The sequence below is a fragment of the Melanostigma gelatinosum genome (genome assembly GCF_949748355.1).
Source record: "Melanostigma gelatinosum genome assembly, chromosome: 3".
Lineage (NCBI taxonomy): Eukaryota > Metazoa > Chordata > Actinopteri > Perciformes > Zoarcidae > Melanostigma > Melanostigma gelatinosum.
In genome coordinates, this window is record NC_136636.1 from 10,133,846 (window position 1) to 10,155,545 (window position 21,700).

At 44.7% G+C, this 21,700-nt stretch overlaps 1 protein-coding gene across 4 annotated transcripts in view; it reads right to left on the minus strand.

Annotated features, from left to right (window-relative positions):
• Positions 1–14,857: 14,857 nt before the first annotated feature.
• The window catches only part of chchd6b (coiled-coil-helix-coiled-coil-helix domain containing 6b), a 48,836-nt gene continuing 41,993 nt past the window's right edge, over positions 14,858–21,700 (minus strand). For 3 of the 4 annotated variants that reach the window (XM_079265240.1, XM_079265239.1, XM_079265238.1), the window contains one exon: positions 14,858–15,159. In XM_079265240.1, the coding sequence (XP_079121366.1) occupies positions 15,136–15,159 (24 nt within the window). In that variant the 3' untranslated portion in view covers positions 14,858–15,135. The remainder of the gene's footprint in view (positions 15,160–21,700) is intronic. The other variant, XM_079265241.1, reaches the window with a different exon arrangement.

Consider the following 21,700-nt stretch of genomic DNA (forward strand, 5'->3'; position numbering starts at 1 on the left):
TTTGGCTGCAGCAGTTACAAATCCTCCTTCTTCGTGTGGCTCTCACACACACACACACACACACACACACACACACACACACACACACACACACACACACACACACACACACACACACACACACACACACACACACACACACACACACACACACACACACACACACACACACACACACAGAACCTGATGCACCTACACAGTAAAACTCTCATTGGAATCCAGCAAATCAGACGTTTATGTGTATGTGCATGAGTGTATATCAGCTGCCTGTGTGTGTGTGTGTGTGTGTCAGGCAGAACACTCGTACTGTTCAGCTTGTACCGGATGACTCAGCAGCATTCAGCCCCCCACGGGAACACGGGCCGCCTGTTAGTGCTCGGATAATAAGACGCCTGCTTGAGCCGATGTGTCACCATCCCACCTGAACACTGCAGAGAGAGAGAGAGAGACTGGAGCCTCAAGGAGGGAGGCAGGGTAGAAAGAGATTCAGATGTAGATATTAGAGAGGGAAATGTCTTGAAGATGAGTGCACCTGTCTCCCCGCACGAGATGCAGGTATTCCTCTGTTACATTTCTGCAGGAAAAGGCAGATATCTTCGTCTCGAATGCAGGTAACTTGGCTGTCAATCGAAAAGATAGAATCAAGCGTTTTTATTAGTTACACCTTTTGTTTCACACCCAAGATAGAAGGCTAGCCCTTATCTTTGTTTTGCAGCTTGCAGGGCTCCGCCCCATGGACGTAGGCTGTGTTGGGCGGGGCCCCACACATTACTATTGCTGTGCTATTGGTATGCACTTTGGGTACTTTAATCAAAGCATAAGTAGACTACTTTTTATTATCTGATCTCAAGAATATCTGATCTCAGGAATATGTAAATAGCCACCTGTTGCACATGTTGTTTACATATGCCGGGCTACACTCTGACTGTGCACCTTGCTACTTCTGTAGCTGACCATAAGGTAACATAAGGCTAGCCCTTATCTTTGTTTTGCAGCTTGCAGGGCTCCGCCCCATGGACGTAGGCTGTGTTGGGCGGGGCCCCACACATTACTATTGCTGTGCTATTGGTATGCACTTTGGGTACTTTAATCAAAGCGTAAGTGAAACAAAAGGTGTAACTAATAAAAACGCTTGATTCTATCTTTTGTGGGCTGTCTTATGTGTATATAAGGAGGTCCATATGAGCCAGTAAGTCATTGAGACTATGGACACGGACATGAACACTTCAGGGAATACCATTACATATGCAGACCTCGTGGCTTATGAGACTGACCTCAGCTCTGATGAAGAACCACCAATACTTATCCAAGCAAGGGAGGAAGCGGCAGCAGGTCCAACCCTACCAAGAGTCGTATCTTCTACTGATTCTGATGAAACGGATATCGAAGGTACTGACTCTGATACTACTATAATTGTTGAACCAGATCAAACAATTCAGAAGATAATACCTGTCTGCATTGTTAGGCCATATAACTGGGAGGAAGATAAAAAGACTGCGGATGAGCAACAGGAAACCAGTATGACCAAACCTTGTAATAATCTTGGGTGTGAAACAAAAGGTGTAACTAATAAAAACGCTTGATTCTATCTTTTGTGGGCTGTCTTATGTGTATATAAGGAGGTCCATATGAGCCAGTACGTCATTGCGACTATGGACACGGACAAGAACACTTTAGGGTTAGGGTTAGGGTTAGGGTTAGGGTTAGGGTTAGGTTTAAGGTTAAGGAGTTAAGGTTAAGGAGTTAAGGTTAAGGGGTTAGGGTTAGGGTTAGGGTTAGGGTTAGGGTTAGGGTTAGGTCCTGTCACGGGGTGATACATGCATTAATAAGCTTGTGGACCAAAGTGCATTTCTAACTTACACACCCTGAGAGGCCAATACACACACACACACACACACACACACAAACACAACCCTCTGAAACACAGGCTTCTCCTTTCAGGCAATGTAACATTGCAGTTTCTCATACGCAGTCAATAAAGGAAACACGGGCGGCAAAGGGGAGAGAGAAAAGAAGCAGATGACGACCAAACGAACAGAAATGTTCTACGGTTGTTTGGTGGGCGTTGGTTTTTTCTTGTCACAGTTGACGTGCTATGTTTGTGTCCCTGTCCTGTTGTCAACCTCACATACCAGTGATGGCTGCTACATTAGAGGCTCCGTCTATTTATACTGACAGAATTTCTGATTATTTTTATAGCCCTTGTCTATATCTGATGCTCTCGTGGCTGACTACATTGAAGAGCAACATCATGGTGTATAACTTTTCCCTATTCACAGTCACGACTGCTACAAAGGTGGAAAAGTCAGATACTTGGCTCTTGTGTAAAGGCAGCTTTAGTTTGTGTTTGCTATTTATAAAAAAAAGTAACTTTCAACTTATTTTCAGCTTACTGGGCTGTATTAAAATCATTTATCATGTTCAGCATGCACTGACAAATATTCTGTTCTAGATGGACGACAAACAACTAGACCTACTGAAAGATATTAAACATATAAAGTAAAGCATATGTTAGCATTCCGGGCCGACACGTACACATCTGCATATGTCGCAAGCTGCTTTCACAGTAAAAGACCTCCAGCAATGCAACCTTTCTCTTGAGAGATTCATGGCAACACAACTAGTCTGTAGCCATGCTATCACCTCAGTGAGGCTGCCGGGCTTTGAGGTCAATGCTAACGTCAGCATGCTAACAATGCTAACATGCTGATGTTTCTTAGTTTAACATGTTCACATTTGCTGACTTCGAACATGAATGTTTCATGGTAATCCATATTTCAGACCAAATGGCATTGTCATCCTTAGAGCCACGCCGCTAGCTAGCATGGCTAGAAGGTACCTTGCAGGTTTGAGATCATTTTATGATTATAGCAATTCAAGATTAGCGTTAGCTAGCAATCTCACACATCAACTCAGTGTTTTGCTATGAGAATCATTACCACGGCAGAAAACAGGACGCAATTTACCCGGTCAAACGTTGATAGACCACTCTAGAGATACAACTGGAGTCTTTTACATCACCAACAGAGCAGATCAACTTATTATGTTGTTGACGCGGTAAGGGAAACTATCTGCGGCAATAACGCAGGAAGGCTGCAGGGGCTTTCTTTGTAGCTGTGTGACTGTGAGATGAAGGGAGTAGAAATCTCACTGCTGTGTCGACGAGCACCAAAGGTTAAATATGGTGTGTGTGTGTGTGTGTGTGTGTGTGTGTGTGTGTGGAGGAGACTAGCATCCACCTCATGAATTATAATGTAAGCTGTCAGAAGGAGCGTGTCTTCAGGATCGTAAGTGGCTAGTTCATGTCGGGACAGAATTACAATCCTGCCTGTTACCGCACGCACACACACACACACACACACACACACCCGCACACACTCACACACCCACACACACACCCGCACACACACACATACAATGATCATGACCACAAACTGGAAATCAGGGTGTGGCAGGTCCTGCAGTGCCTCCAACTCCTCATGTCCTGGTGATTTACATCACATCAGCAACAGTACGTTTAAAGAGAACAGATGATCACAACATTAACATCACTACAAGCCGAACTGAAATATTCCATCTTGGACAACACTGTCTCTTCACAGAACTTTGACTCGTCACTCAATAAATACCAACCAGCCAACAACACATTCTTCTGCACCCTCCTCCAACCTGTGTCCTAGATATTTACATGTATGTGTGTTTTATTATCCGTATTTTGTCATTTGTGTGCATGGTTGATATGATTTTGGCGCGTCTTAATCATGCTCGGCTGCACCTGTGTGTTGTGGGGTAGCCGTGCCTATGTTGTCTCCGAATAGCAAGTGACAGAGTAGGTACTACAAAAGAGCAGGAAGAGCCCCAAACTGCATGGTGGGGGAAGGTGAGAGAGAGAGAGAGAGAGAGAGAGAGAGAGAGAGAGAGAGAGAGAGAGAGAGAGAGAGAGAGAGAGCGCACCCGGGGGGCTTTCCATGGTGCTGTGCAAGACATGAAGGTCATGTCGCTAAGCATCAGATCAGCTGGGCCGCTGGCCTGGGTGGGGTTGCGTTTGTGTTTCTCAATGAATGGTATCATGAAATGCTCTCGAGGCATTTCACTGTTTCTTTGTTTATTGGGTTCAGTTTGGGTGGTTGAACCCTGGAGAGCAAGAATGAAAAAAAGACACTCAGGATACATTTTTTCAATTTCTGTCATCTTGAGACATCTGTTTTGATGTTAAACACATCTGTGACCCCCATAGATGTCTACATGTTACTTACAATTTCCAAATAATGAACTATAGATGTCTAAATATGTGATTATTTAAATATCTAAACCTTTTAAAGCTGATTTAAACAGTATTATTTATATCAAGATTGGATCAAATAACCCTGTTTAACGTTGAAGAGGTCACTTGTAGTGACACACAGGTAATTATCAACCAACTCTGCAGTTCCTCTGTGCATTTTAGCGTCTCTCAGCTAATTGTTTTTTTTTTTTTACGGTGTGCAACTTCCCTGATTCTGATTCAGTTTTCATCGCATGGCAACAAGATAAAGTTCAATAAAACAAGGGCTGGTGAAAACATATGACAGACACCTCAGTAACAGTTATACCGACTAGACCGTACCAACAGAAAGCTCCTTTAAGAGTCAGAGAATAAACGTGGGATGAGAGGAAGGAAAGGGTGAAGAAAAGAAAACGCTCTCGACTGCGGAGTGAAAAAAAGATCTTTGCTACATTTGCCGGTTGAAGTTATCCTGGTACTCCGGTCAAAAAAGTGCAAGGAGAGCTTTTGTATTTGTGTGCATCTGGTGTGTGTGTGTGTTTGTTGCTGAACCTGTCAGCGATTCATAAAGTCTCCTCTCAGTTCAATAAATAACCATTCCCCAAAATGCCCGCTTTACTCACAGGTCATTTTCCCCTGCAGTCTGACAGAAAGACTCCCCAGAGAGAGGGGAATGAGTCAAGGAGCACAGGCTGCTTTCCAATATAAAGAGAGGAGCTGCAGGAGAACCAGTGCATGACCCAAATATTTCCCCACCTTACCTGAGACCGGCCTGCTGTGACCTTCTGTTTGAAACACCATGTATAGCTTTATTGTTGGGTTCGACTGATACTCTATTAATTAAATTGATATGCATGTATGTAATTAGTGCTGATTCGTCAATTCAACTACAGTGACTGCAATAAACCGCAGACAATTTTGAAAATCGATGTTCGTCCTTTCAGTGTCTTTGTGGTTCAGTGTTTTTTTGCGTACTATGTACTCACAATGTTCCCAGTCCCATAGTCGTGTCTTCTTCCTCTGTATCTACATTTAAGTACCAGTAGGTTCAGGTTGGTAATTACGCTGTAATAGCATGCTGCATTATAAAGTGTCACCAGCTTCTTTTCTGTGTTTTCTATCACATTGCCATTTGGACTATTTGGATTACTCCGATGTTAGCTTCAGCCCTCTGCTGTATGGAATAGATTATAGAACATGATTAAGGGGAGAGGTTTACTCTGTGCTGTACATCATGTACACATAAAGAGAGGTCAAATAGAGAATACCTCCTGTGGCGTTGTTTGCCATACTATCTAACGGGTGACGACAGGTGCAGGTGCTGGCAGGCTGACGGGCAGTAAAACAGAGCTGGGCCACGCAGAGCTCGAGGTCCTGACACGCTCACGAGGATCACTGCCCCACCACGACACGCCATCTTCCCACACTGAAAATGGTGGTTCCTCTTTTCACAAAAGTGGGGAATGCAATCTTTTTGAATATATTTGCATGAATATAGAGTCCATAAAGAGACCATTCATGTCCAAAAAGGCCTCTAGTGTCAATATGTCGGCATTCTAGGTACCAGCTATACGTGAAAGCCAGCACCTCACCACCAGCGTTGGTGTGCGTTTTCCTCCAGCTCTGCATCAGCTGCCTTTACTCAACCATCTAACCCGACGAACTAGATGAGATACTGACCACGACAGCAATGCAGCCTTCAATCCAAACCACGACTGCTTCACCTGTATGTGCACGAATATTGATTTCACCAAATGTACAATATCCAAAGCCTTGCCTTGGAGGCAGCACAGTAAGCCAGACCTTGTTAAAAAGAACAGCTGGGAGACGTGTCTTTGTGGCCTTGTCCGAGCAGAAAGCTTCATCTGCCTTTCAGGACCAGGCAGAGCGGCCGATGTTCACACATTAGAGAATGACCTCCGCTGGTTGACAATGTGAGATCGAGCCACAGGCTGCATGGAGGATGTGTTGCATTTGGATCTGCAGGGCGGATGCAGCTCTGACATCATTAAAGCACACGCAGTTTTCAACTTGTGAGAAAAAGAAAAGTGCACTCTCGCACACACCACAATGCCAACACGAGCATTTCCAACACCTACTTTCAAAGCCCCTGAAAGTCACACAAGCGCATGGACACACACAAGCGCTAATAAACACACACACACACACACACACACACACACACACACACACACACACACACACACACACACACACACACACACACACACACACACACACACACAGACAGATAATGTGTCTTGATAACATTATGGATGGATGAGTGAGCAGCGCCATAGAACAGTGATTACTGGCTGCTGTGTTTGAAAGGAAATAGATCAGTCACTGTCTCAGCTCTCTCCCTTTTAATAACACAACATATAAACACTCCTTCATGCTGTCTGAGAGGAAACAATAAATACAATATTCAACGTTAGGCTCCAAGGAAACTGCTTTATAATAGAGAGTGTGGCATGAAGTGAAAATAATACGAATCACTGTGATATCCTCTTCATCGTAATAAACTCATTTTAAAAACTACACTACTCTGAGAACCATCATGGCTATTATTATAGTCATATTTACGCCTATTGTTCTTTTGTACATCTTCCTCAAAGTTTGTCACAAGCTGGCTGTGAAAGAAAATATATTTCAGACCGTGTCCGCCTGGCAGAGTTCTCTTAAAATATGTAAATAACTAGGAGTGCACCTTCCTTTGTGCACGCTGAGAGCTGCTCTCTCTCATCACAGGTGCATTCTGGTCCGATTGGAGATAAACCCTGCCGTTGTGCAATTCTCATGTCATATTTAGTTTTACCCCACAGATACATATAGACGGACACATGAACAGGCAGGAAGAAAATAGTAAGAAAAAAAGCATAATTTTTCAATTAAAAGATCCATTGACATACAATCCGAGATCAATAAGATGTACTGATTTGTTGGTTGGAGTTGTCATCCCTATGGGGTGATGGTGAAGTTTAACAGTATTCTTTCCGCACTATCGATACAACAGCAGGATGCTGATGAGCACGACGCCTCACCTAATCCCACACCAGAGCTGGAGACAAGTCGTCCCGACAGCCGACACACGGGGAGGTGTCAGAGAGACACAGGCTACAAAGGGTCTCGTTTATTAACGGAGCTCGTGAAGCAACAAATGAACCATGAAATGAGTAAATCGCACACAACACAGACATACCAGGTACTGTATGGCGAGGGCATGGAGGGAAAAGAGGGAGAGCAACCTGTTTCACATCATGAAAACGCTCACCAACACACAGATAAAAAGAATCAATTTCATGGGTCACGATAATAAACACTGTAGAGGCATCTGCACAACAGATTGTGTGACCCAGTTTATGCTGTGTGCCTGTCAGTTAGTCCTCTGGTTTAAAGGTGTAGTCCAAGCTGAATATACCCCTGCGTTAGGGTGTATATATATATATATATATATATATATATATATTGGTAGGTAGAGAGTTTTTCTCAGGTCTTTTTAAGGGTCTAGTAGACAGAATTCCAGGATTTTTCTCTGGAAAAGAGAATGTTGTAATTACCACTATGAAATACTAACAGTGCAATAAAGTTACTGTACATGCATTTCAAATCTACCGAAATCTGACCTCTAGTTCACCAAGCAGGCCGATGACAGCGGGGAACCTGGCATGCCTTTGTGTCCTTGAGCAGGAAACTGAGACCTCAAGCAGTTCGAGGACACTTAGAACACACGTTGACCTCCGTATGATGTGAAAAGCAAATTTCCCTTTAGGGATCAACAGTGCCACAGAGAAAATCTTTGTTGTGCTGCAATGAAACCCTTATAAGAGGGGTGTGACACTGGGGGAGGACTCTGAGAGTAATGCTGCCATCTATGGGTAGAACTCAGCTTTCATTAACTCCCCGGCAGACAACAAACACTCCAACGTCAACTACGTCCCACTCGCCTAATACGCAGTTACACTCCCACATATAGCTCATTAAAACATTACAACGTCCACACTCCACTCATCTAACGGAAGCGGACCACACATGACCTGCAGGCCACTGCTGATTGGCATTCAGTTGCCCTGTTGGCACTGGCCAGCGTCTCACCTGGCAGACACCTTGCCAGCAGGTAAAGAGGCAGAGGGCATCATTCCGAGGTCCTAAACCCTGTCACTTATCTGCTGGTACACACACACACACACACACACACACACACTTCCTATCTTCAGAGGAATGCTAGTGCACACACAGCGTCCTCCTCAAAGTTGTGCACTGAAAGCAGCTAAATATTAATTTCCATTTGCTGTCATAAACAGCCGGGTTTGATGGATACAGCCCGCATGCCTATAATCAGAGTTCAATTGATCAGAGTGTGGCTGATGTATGTACATTATGTGGTGGGTTCTGGAGAGTGATGGATAGCCAAAGTGAAGGCAGCTGATTGGAAGTTGAATGTAAAAATCACACTGTCAGTGGGGAGGGAAATTGTCTGTTTAATTCATGTTCCCCAGATGATTCCTGGCTGAAATGACCAGATGAGAGACAGCACACCGGACGCTATTCTGAGTATTAATCAAAAAACAAGGAGCGGAGAATGAAAGCAGCAGGGTTGAAAGGAAAAAAAACGAGTTGATGTATTGAAATCAAATTTTCTTTTTTCAACTTTCATGCTGTTCCAATTTGTCCCACATAATTTCGCCGACACAACTTGCAGCGTGGCGCCTTCAATAGGAACTCACCATGTAACTCTGCTTTTGTCCACGCGACACAAAGGCTAGTCCCTGTCCCTGGTTAATCACAGCTTCTGTTGACACAGGGAGTCTATGGGAGGACGCCATGACAGAAGAGTTAGGTGTGTGTGTGTGTGTGTGTGTGGAGGGGTGATCCACTTGTACTCACACTGCCTCTCCTCTCTTTGTGATCGCACCCTGTCAATCTGGGAAGATGGATCATTATACAAACAGCCCCCTGTCATTATTGACACTGCACTTGTGTGTGAGTGCGTGAGTGACTGAGTATGAAGAAGGAAAAATGAGTGTGTGTTAAATAAATAAAGGTGTCTATGGTTGGAGTAAACCATCGACACCTTTAAGGTGACGGTATGCTTTGAACAAATTGCCTGCCTCGGTGCTTTTGCCACTTTTCATGCACAGAAAAGAGTGCGATGCCATGAATACACCTGAAGAGAGACGGTCAGAAAGTGGGTTGTTATTCACGTTTGTACTGTTCGCCACATCTTGACCCTTAAAATGATGGCAGGCTAGTCCCCCCCCCGGCTTCAAGTGCAGACCAAGAACAGTTATAAACACCTTTGCCTTTTGGGCGGCTGACACTTTGGAGAAACTAGTTTCTTTATTAAAGCATACCCCGGCAGCATGACCTGGTTCTTACAGCTGCCATGAGTCCAGTTTAAGAGAGGAAAGTAACTGTGGAGGCACGAGTCCATCCTACAAACATGTGCCATACTCAGTCATCTTAAAGTAAAGTACAGTATTTCTATGATGTTATCAAGGTTATTTTGTATAGTTGGCCCATGTACGAGTTGGTATTGGTGAACAACTTTGTAATTAAATTAAATCTAACAGCAAGTTTGTCAGAATTGCTCTAAAAACATTTAAAGCAAGTCACCCGGATGATTTTCTTTTCTGTTGCAGGCAAAGTTGGTTTGATTTGAAATTGACACCTTACACTGATGCAAACCGCTGGTTGCTTTCACAACATTTACTGCACCTACGAATCACAGCAACCTCAGATACTCCCTAAACCTGTTGCTCCATTCCCACGGGCAGATGTAGCGACACTTCCTGGCACGATATCAAAATATCGCAACTTGCCATGGAGCCGGCAGCATGATTATCGATGGCAGCAAAATCCTTCTGCTCCTGGAAAAGCTGCTCTCAAATCCTGCAGCACACAGCCTGACAATAAAGAACCAAAGCAATGCAGAATCCATGTTAGCCCCTACTGCCAGCCCCGGAGAAGATTCCAGACCCTAAATACAGAATAATGAGTCATTAAAGTCTGGGGCTGAGGAGGGTAATAATAATACGCATGAAAGAGGGAGGGGTGTGTGTGTGTGTGTGTGTGTTGGGATAAGGGACAATAGTTTTCTGAGGAAAAGAACGAGGGGGAAGAGGAAAGATAAGACTGGTGGCTTATCCTAGTTAGGGAAGGATTAAGTGATGTGCCACTTTAGTTTGGTGAGGGTGTGTGTACACACAAATAAACAAACAGGCCTGCTCAGTGTTTCAGTCATGCACACACACACCCTTTCAATCCCCCTCTGAGACACACACACACACACACACACACACACACACACACACACACACACATCCAGCCATGTGCTGAGCGGGGTTAAGGAGCTGCGCTGCCCTCTGAGCCAGTCTTACTGGGCTGTAATGACTTTAGAGGATGTCGGATTCTTTTTATCCACCAGCGTAATAGAATAAAGCAGAAGGGAGGGAGCTATCGCCTTCGAGCTGCCTCCACAGGCCTCGGTGGACTGTCTCTCCGTATCCTTCTGCATTCCCTCCCTTCTTAACCTCTCTCTCTCTCTCTCTCTCTCTCTGCACCCCGATGGTAAACTCTGTCCTGAATGACCGTGACCTCTTTTCCTTTCCTTACTCTCTTGTCCTCACTGGCGTATTGGGTTAGTTCGGCCTTCTGATTTCCCTTTTGTTCCCTTTCTTCTAAGGCTCCTCTCCTTCTCCAGTGTCAGCCATGACAGTGTAGGGGATGTGAAACGCTCCACCCTTTGTCAGCCCGAGTTTCACTCCACACACATGGGTCAGGTCCCCTGCTGCTCCGGGCCCCTCTGGTTATCTCTACATTCCCTCTAAAGTAACACCATCCTTTGTATCCTGTCACTCTGTCTTTGTCTGTGGATGCTGGATGGAATAGAAAGTGGGTCTCCCCGGGGGTCAACTGGAGATGGCACAACCGGTGCAGTTACTTTTCAATGATGAGGAGTCATTTCACGATGCATGATCAAAGGAAACCTACACAGAAACATTTTAATACTGTAAATTATTCCAGATTGCTGTTCCAGGCCCGCTCTGGTTTGGCAGCAGATATTTATTAATTATATATATATATATATATATATATATATATATATATATATACACACGATAAATATATTGGAGGAGGGATACCTCCCCTTTCGCCGCAAATTTGTCATTTGTGATATACAAATAAAATGTAATTGAGTAGTTAACTGTCCAAACATACATCCCATGATGTCCTTGATGATGTTTTTGCAGCAAAGTGTTTCGTATAAGTATGTGAATCTGAACGTCTACCTTCTGCTGTCAAAGCTCACTGATCAAGTCTTTAGGATGTAGGTGCCAGCTACTTGATATGCAACTTAAAGGGTTCGTTCACCCAAATAATAATTGGACAAACACACATTTTTGATGTGCTATTTGTGTGCAGCGTTGTATTGGGTGTTTTGTATGTTTTTGTGGTATATCTCTGTATTATGTATTTTGCTTTTACTGCGTTATTGTCTTGTCCTCGTTTGACCTGCCAAGGGACTGCAGATGCAAATTAGCTTAAGCTAAAACGTTATTTCCTATCTGACCACGCCCATAGTTCTGGTTTGATTTCCCCAGGTTTTGAGATGTCAGCGTCTTTTTAGTGATTATTTCGGCGGTGTGGGGCAGTTAGGCCTTCACAGATAGGGCAGACCTGTTGTGAGTCGTGTAAACCATTACAGTGACTGCTCCTAGAAATGCTCCGTCACTGTAACTTTGGGGGTTGGGTTGTTTGATGTCTTACTAGGAGTTTGATTAGCTGTTGATGTAAGCGAGTACTTCTGCTGAGGAGTAATACAACTGTTTAATAAAGTATTGTAATGACTTCTTTGAATATGTAATGAGTAATTCCTTGTATTTTTCAAGGAACATGTCTTAACACTGGATTTGGGTGAACTGGCCCTTTAACTTCGGCTCCCCAAACTGCACACATCCACACTGACTTAACTTTACCCCAATTCTGCTGCGATACGACGGCCCATAAACCTTTTCACACACTGAACACAGTTCTTCTAAATTACAAACACTACAATGAATGTACCGAAACACTCACCTCTCACACTCTCCTCCTCTTCCTCCCTCCCTCCAATGCTGAGGTTCCATCCATCCAACTGCTTCACTGAGCTGCGTATGTTTATGTGTAGGCTTGGTGATTGCCGGCGGGGGGGGGGGGGTCTAATTCAATTCACCGGCAGCCAGTTCCAGTTCACATTACCACAGTTTAATAAAAGACGATTCAATTAGCTGCAGAGCCCCATGTGAGCGTGTGCTGCGTGCAGAAACAGAGCGGCGACTGTCATTGATGGAGCCGCACACTCTAATTAGGCTCACTGTCGACTTCTCACATATGCAACGCCAAGTTGGCTGAGGGTGAAGAGAAGAAAAGAGGAGAAGCAGCGAGGGAGAGAGAAAAGTGTAGGGTAGAAGATCCCCAGCAGAACTCCAGGTGTGTCTGACAGCACGTGCATTCTACAGGTGTCTAACTTTACTTGAATTGATCCCCATTAAGTGCATACAAAGGGCAACGGTTTGTCAAAGTCTGACACGCCTCTCATTTGCTGAAACCCTTTCAGCTGGATAAGAAAGAACAGCGTTTCAAGAGCTGAGCTAAGTGTACGGCGCAGGGCTGCTAAAACACGTCCATTATGCTCAAGCTACAGGACGTCTGAGAGGTTTAAGTCAAACTCAAAGAATATTCATGTCAGATAAACACCTGCACTTAAGAGGGTGTGTGTGTGTGGGGGGGGGGGGGGGGGGAAGCAAAGAAATGTATGTTGAATGCAGAGTGAGCATGACAGGAGCCCCAACCGGCCCCTCTGCCCGGTAACCGTCGAGGACTAGAAATGAATAGCGGCACATTGTGAGGCGTGAGCAGCCATCTTCTAAGCCGGTTACCGCGGCAACCTCAATCCCCAATCTTTCGCAGTAATAAGGCGGGAAAAGACAAGGCTCCGCACTGTATAGGTGCAGGGGTTGAGAGTCAAGATGCTCCGTCAAAAAAATAAGACTAAATTACCGGCGGTGAGGGTTTCAGCCTTCAGATGGAACACACAAACAACCATCAAGATCGTGTTGATCTCATTTCACCACAAAACCACATTCAGAACATCTCATAAAGCCCAGTCTTCCGTTTTCATTTTTTTTTTTCACCCATTGTGCTCTCTTATCCCATATATTGGTGAAATATCCACGATATTTCTGCAATTCAGCCACTTTAATTAAAAGGGGGGTGGGTTTCTAATAAAAGCCAAATGGCAGATAGCGGTGCCCGGGCTTTTCACCAGTTTGTTTAATCAGAGAATTGCTGAATGGGAGGAAGGCAATAACAGAGTGAATAGAGTCTGGTATTTGTAAAGAAATGTCAGGGAGAGAGGAGGGATATGAGAGTCACTGACTGAAACCTCTAATATGAGGCTGGCTTTATTATATGTGCATCATGTCTGTTGGGTTAGAGCCGCCTAATCCCTGGTGAGGAAGAGGAGTTTGTGGTTGGAGGTGTTCGCTGGCTCACACACACACAACCACTGGACTGAAAAGAAATGACACACACACTGACACACACACACACACACACACACACACACACACACACACACACACACACACACACACACACACACACACACACACACACACACACACACACACACTCCTAAATCCATTTCATTGGCCTGAGTATTTCACTTTACTAGATTTCTATAATAGAGCATACACTGTATGGATTGGTCAATGACGCTGTGAGTGGTACGACGTGATCGATGCCATGATGGCGAGTGAGAGTCAACCTGTGATCAATCGATCACTTCTCGCTGCTATCGTTAACAAATACACTCTACGACATTCACATTGATTACCACTTGTGTGTGAATGTGTACTTTCATACAGGAACAAACCGTGAGGACATATTGCGAGTCCATTAATATTCTGCCAGTGTCTGCTGTGTGCAGTACGTATGTGTGTTTGTGGTGCGCGATAACAAGCCTCTGTCATTCTGAGGGTGGCCAACCATGTCCATATATAAGTGGAAATGCATCTTAACTGAGTATCTCTCGCTCTCTCTCTCTCTCACACACACACACACACACACACACACACAGAAAGAGGGTTAAGTGTGTGAGTACAGACTCGTGCTATGAGCTGCCGCTCTGTGAGCTGACCTCCGGGGTTATCTGGAAGGTTCCTCCGCACCTTGCTGCTAGCACCAACCCGTGCAGTCACCATGGAAACACAGCTGGCAGGGACAACATGTGGCCCGTCCGGTGTGTTGCTCACGAGCACGCATTGGCACGGGCACCTGTACACGACGACGCGTATGTATGCATGTGTTCACTGTAGTGGGAAAACGGGTAAAAAAAGACAGATGCAGGCACACATATGAATCTGTTCTGCACTTCATTTATCCCTCATTCCCTTCTCTCGCTGAATGAAACCACCAGTGTGGCACAGCATTGTCATAAGGATGCACACGACCCCATTTTCAGCAGTGGAAGCATTATTAGCGTGCCGTGACAAGAGGCAGCCATCCTCACAACACACACACACACACACACACAAGACACACAACCTGCAGTCTCATCATCACCGGACCACCGGGATTTATTTCAGCGACGGCAGGGGTGTGCCGCCGCAACATGACAATAAATCAACACATCATACACTCTGGAGTGACATGTCAAGATAATACACTCAAAACCCAAAGGAGGACGGAGAGTGGGAAGGAGGAGAGGGGGGGAGGGGGGTTATTCAGTGATGGTGAATAAATAAATGGATGGATGGATCGGAGAAGGAGAAGAGTTGATGCTCTGTCCTTCTTGACTTCTTCTCCTCCTGCTTTCTTTGGGATTCTCAGCCATGATTCGTCAGCGAGCTCTAAAGAAAACAACAACAGGGGGGGGGGGGAGACAAGAAAAGAGAAACCATCAAATTACAAATTTACATGACTGGGATCCAAAAAAATGTTTCAGCCTTGAGAGTAAGAGATATATACACTACTGTGTACTGTGTACTGATGTACTGCGTTCCCAGGAGTTGTAGCGTGATGCACGTGCTGCCCTGGAAGTGTTTGGCCTGCAGCAGTAGATGTGAGTTCTAACCCAGTGACTCACAGGAGCTGCAGGGAAAGTCTGCAGTGGTTTATTAGTACAATAAGCCAACAGCAGAGAGATATTTTGGTGTGTGTGTTTTGTTTTTGTGCAACAGCAAGAATTGCAAAAGACCAGCGCTCTTTACTCCACCTTAAAATCTAAAAGCTTGTAGCTGCCTTTTGCTTGCTTATCGTGGCTCTGTACTGTTGCCATAGCACCAACGCTTAGCGCTGAAGTGACAGCACCAGACGAGGCAGCAGACTGCTCATGAAGACGACGGTGGACGAGGGAGAAAGGGGCTGCAGTTGGAAAAGTGTTTTTTAATTTATCAGGCAACATTTGGAGCAGGAGGTGGTAACGTGTGTGTGTGTGTGTGGGGTGTGTACCTGCATCAGTGGTTGGAGCAATAGGTAGTGCTATAGAGCTATATATGCCGACTGAAATGAGACAACTGGGCTACGAATAATTTATCCAGTCTGGTTTGAAAATGTCCACGATAATCCACCTCTGGTCAGTATGTCATCTACTCATTGGAACTGTATCATTTAACTCTATACTTCTAAATGTATGTGATATTTATATTTTATCATTTCATTTCTCCCTCTTGCCTCATTTATTACCATCAGCCAAAAATAATTGATGAACATCCATCAATCCCTTATCCGGATAGCTGTCACATGAATAAGCCTTTGTTGTTACTGTTGTGAGCATGTGAAGTTTGCATTCTGTGTGCCGCAATGTAAACTCTATACTGCTGTTTCCTTGCCTTGTTTTAGCTGATGCAAATAAATTGCCTCTGCAAGAAATTAAAGAGTAACTTTGGTATTTTCCAATGTTTATGTGTCTCAGTGAATTTGTTTTAAAAATTGGTCCAATATTGAGGGAGAACGCTGCAGACGGCAGATGCTAAACAGACTCCAATGTCATCGCTCAGGGCAGTTCCGCACAGTCATTGTACATCCACTTAAAGTATTTGTTTCTGCCACCGGCAGATTGTTATCATAAGTATCTGACAACATGATAGAAAGGAGCCTACAAAGAAATAAAAAGGCTTTTCTTTACCTTTCACTTGATCCGGTCTGTTAATGTGTCATGTGATCTGTTGCTGGAAGACAGCTGTGGACACGCGAGTGAGAGTGGCCGACGGTTAAATAAACTGAAACTTAAGCAGGGTACTTACACTGGGCTCAGAATATAAAAACACAGTGCTAAAGAATCCAGAGAGGTGTATTAAAATGAAACAAGTGTATTAACCGTGACTGGAAGACAATGGGTGGATGGAAATGCCTTTGGAATCGTCTACTTGTGCTGGTGGAGTGTACGAAACACTGATTGACAACTAAACACCTCTTGCGTCAACACGCATACAAACACAAAGCCACAGAGAAAGACACAGGGCAACCCAGGGTTAGTGGAGCATTAGCGTGTGGCTGCTGGGTGGGCTAGTTGGCATGCTAACGACCTCGGCGCTCGGCCGGCTGGCTGGCAGGCAGATATGCTGGCGGGCAGGTTAGCTGTTCACTTGCCAAGTGCATCCGAGGGCATCGCAGCCGGTGCCATTGAATTGGAGATGAGCGGCAAATGTGACAAGGGGATTTAGCTTTACCGCTCCGCCCATGTCCCGAGACATTAAAGGGGGGGACAGTGTGTATCTGCATATGTGCATGAAAGTGGCTCTGACTGTGTCTGTGCCGTAGTTTGTGCACGCGTTAGCGCGTGTGCAGGTGTATGCATGTGCGAGTGCGTGGCGGCAGTGCGCGTAGGTATTGCCACACTCGTATACAACAGTGTGATGGGAGATGATGCCTCATGCATAGTGTATGAAGTAGGCCCTGAATTTCAAACTGACCCCCCTGGCCCCTCCAACGGAACACACGGTTTAATTTGGTTCCCGGGTCCAGATTTGGACTGCCGCCATCCACACTTGGATCATTTAAAGACAGGAAAAACTTTTTATGCACGGCAACTTGGGCAGGGAGGGCAGCCAAATATTCAAGCTCAAGGTCTGTGGCGGATTTTAGATGTACACTCAGTTGCCGGTTTATTAGGTACACCGAACGAAAGCTAATGCAGTCGAATCCAACAATAAATCCTTCCTTCATCAAGGTAAAATGTTGAAACAGTTTTAAAGAGGTGCTGATTCCAGAGGATGCAGTTTGTGGGGCTGTTATACTGAGAGCTACTTCCAATTTTATTGTAGAATAGAACAGAATTCATACTATCTTTATCCCTTTAAGGGGGACATTTTTCTCTGCATTTGACCCATCCCTGTATACAGGGAGCAGTGGGCTGCCAATGACAGGCGCCCGGGGAGCCGGGGGTTCAGTGTATTGCTCAGGTACACTTCGACACGTGACACGTCCCAGTCGGGGATCGAACCGTTGACCTTCCGGTTCCCAGACGAATTTTGTATGGAGCTTTTTCCTCTCATTCAAGAGCGTCGTCTTTCAATCTGAGAGCACGACTTATCGATTTCACGTTCAGATTTTGTAATGCTTTCCCTCAAAACCCAGTCGTCACACTCAAATAGCCCTCGCTTGCGGTTGACATGTGGATATTGCAGATATATTGTTGCTTGCATAGATTTCCTGTGCTCCACCTTCTCCTCATACTCAGGCTGCCTCTGTGTGCTGGTGAAACGTCTGATCCCAGATTTCCCCTCCGCTCTTCTGTGCAATAACCCAGTCAAAATTCGCCAACCAATGGAATGCCAGCTGCAGTGTTGACCAATGAAATGATCCCTGCTTTGTTGCGGGTCGGTTCGGTTTACTAGATTGTCCCTGACAGGTGGTTAACTCTTTAAACCTGGCTCATCCACTTCTGCCCTCCAAGGCTTTATAACAGATGCAGCCACCTAGAAGTTACCCTCCCTCCGTGCTGGGTGCCAGGTCCTTGGCTGAGAGGACGCTCCGATGGCACCATATGAGGATATCAGTTGCAATGGTTTACATCAACCAGGTGGATGTGGCTGTAATGTTAACGGTACTCTCATTTGGCTATCTTTCATGTTGCTATCAGAGGGAATGAGTAAGTTCCAGGAATAATTCATTCACGCTTTCGTAACCTATTCACATGAGTTGGAACCAATTCTTACACTGTGTTGGTTCAAAAAGTGTAAAGTCGAAACCAACTATTTCCCTTCATTATCACCGACTCTTGCCGAGATGGAAAAGGGTCCGTTGAGGTTAGATTTAAAACACACACACGCAAACAGTGATACACAGCATATGGACACACTAACACATGTTTTCTTCCACCTGCCAGCTTTCATCCAATTAGTGAGCAGCGTGAGGAGCAGATAGATCATTGTGTTTGTTGGCCAGGAATCGTAGAAGCAACTGTATACTGACAGCAGACCCACATGTAAACACATCTGCATCAAATGTAGGGAGACGCTCACTCTCACACACACACCAGTCTTTTCTCTGCGAAAAACAAAAATAATAGACAAGTAGAAAATCAATAAGTGTCTTCTCTGCTCAGTGCTAACAGCACTCAGTTCTCTCCCTCTCTCTGGAAGAACGGAGAGAGTTGCCAGGCAGGGATGTCAATCAGACACTGGCAGAATGGCCGTGACTTTGGCTGCGTAATAAAGACACAACTTTCACTGATTACACGGTCAGAAAGACAGCCAAACAGTCAATCAGTCAGTCCTCTGAGGAAGCCTCTTAATCAGTCAGACAGCTAGTTGGTTACACGCGCAGATCCATCGTAACTGTTGATTCACTCAAGTCTGTATGTTGACGCTGTGATGACGACAAAGCTTTTGGGGGCTTGGGGGTGTATTAGCGTTCTAGCCAGGGGATATCCGGGCCAAGACTTGTTGTTTACACTCAGATTCGCAAATTGAGATGCGAGACCGGAGTTGGATTTCAGAGATGACATTAACGATCAGATTGTTTCACAATAAGCGAAATCATCGCCTGTAAACCTGCATTTAACCAAAGCCTGCTCGAACACGATGAGTCAATACTACTCTGACTGCAAATGGAAACCAGAACGCTTCTGATACCAGACTTTTCTCCCGTTGTCTACAGCTTCAGTGCATGAATGCAGAAACCACCATTCATTCAGTCAGATAGTGGTTTAGTCAATCAGTGAAGTTGCTGCAGAGAAGCATTGAGTTGCTCAGTCTGTCTGTAAACCTTCAGCCATCAAATGATGAAGATACTTGTTGATTCAATGTATTAAGTAACTGATGTAATTTGATGAAAAGTCATCTTAAAGCTAGGTTTGATATGAAGACGTTTTTCAAAGGTGATCAGATAATTTAAGGGTAGATTTCCCCAATGGGTTCAACCAAGAGGCAAACTTAAATTTCACCCAACTTTTGGATCTTTTAAAGCCACGGTGGCGGTCGGTCCACCACTTTGGACCAGACTGAAATATCTCGACAATTATTGGGCAGTATGCCAAAACATGTCGACAATTAAAGGTGCCCAGAGGATGAATCCTGAAGACTTTTCATGCAAAGACTGGCGCTGGGGACGCATCCCAGCACATATTTATTCTTTCCTGTGGTGCTGTCAGACTGATCTAAAATAGATTCAGTCACATTTCTAATTTTCAGTGATCCCTTCCTATCAAAATAATGTCTTTGCCACGGTAATAGTGCTCGCCAACCAAATGTATCACACTTGTCATTGACTAGTTTGCACGACATACAGATATGAAATAGTCTCACTCTGGGTGAGCGGGAAACATGATTTTCCTTTAAGAAAGGCGATCTGTAAAAAGACCAAACGACAAAATGTCAGTGAGACTGAGCAGCTTGGATATCAATAACAATAGGCCAGTGAAGATGATAATGACAACACCTCCGTCTGCACATAGTGAGTCCCTCTGTCACAATTTAAGAGTCGATCACATGTTACAGAGATGGCGATCAGTGGATCGTAGCAGCACGGACGAGAAGTTTAGCTGGATGCTGATGGAGCGTCGTATAGATTTAAGAGAGGAAGAGCGACAGAGGACTGATGGAGGAAGGAGGGGAGGGGCGTGAGAGAGCGAGTCTTTATGTGCCCTGTGCATTTACAGGGCAGTCGCCATGGAGATTATGGATGTGAAGGAGAGGTGGGATGGAAGGAGGGAGAGAGAGAGAGAGAGATGTAAAGAGATATAAATATGTGAACTAGTAGGTGTGAGTGTGTTTGCGAGGGCAATATGTACGGGTATATATCACAACACATGCGTCAATGTTTCTTTATAAACGTGTTGCCAAAGACCTACAAAGGAAAGAAATGAACCTTCACCAACCTGTGAAGTTGCACTTTACATCAATGCCGGTCCAAAAATGTCATCACTTCATCATTTTATCATGTGTGTGAAATTGTTGTAATTAGCAAAACAATTCTTGAGTTATGGCCAAAAATGTGTTTTATGAAGTCACCGTGTTAATCCTTTTTTCTGTTTAATATTTCTATTAATGAATATAGTGCACGGCAAGAGAAAGAAATGGCAGTTTAACAATGACAATCACAGTCCAAAAGTGGAAACATGAATCATAATGATGTAATCAAAAGAAAAACAAGCCATACTGTCTGCATGTTAAAGATGTAATCATACTAATCAATGTTCAAACTAACTAAAGCAAAACGAAATGAGTCAGTCAGGGGACAGAGATTGTTATTATAGTATGATGTCGACTGGCAAGTAAGGAAGTGAGAGCTACAACATCTAATTGCTTGATGGTTGCAGTCCTTTCTTTTTGTTTCTTTCTTTCAGGCAATGAGGCACAAATGAACAAATCCACCTCAACATCGTATCACTTGCTAGGTATTTGAATGGCATCTTCTTGTGATTGAAACTCCCTCTCTGCGCCGTTATGCATAACACGAAGGGAAAAGCAGGTCAAATTGTACCCCTGGTATCTCACAGAGCTGCCGCCGGATGTCACTGAAGGCGCCTCGGGGCGGGAGTCGTCTTCGCGGTGTAATCAGGAAAGACACAGATGACCCCCGTCTCTCCGACTTTGATTTGTAGTTGAGCTCTGAATCACCACAGAATATCAATATTGTGCAGGGGAGAATATCAATATTAAGGGGAGAATATCAATATTCTCAGCAGGTTCCGGAAAAAGGCTCTTTCTCAAGTTTAGGAGCGTTTCATGAACAGAGTGGCGATGTCGTCTCTGCAGGTGGAAAGCATGGTTTCCATTTAACTTGTGGTATTCTCCAAAGCACTCACACTGGACTGTGTGCTGGGGATACATGCAGTGAATTCAGGGAGACGTTCATCTGCATGCAGCCTGCATGAGCCGGTGTGTTATGACTATTTATGCTGCCTTATCAAACATTGTTCATTTTGATTACAAACAGGGAGAAATG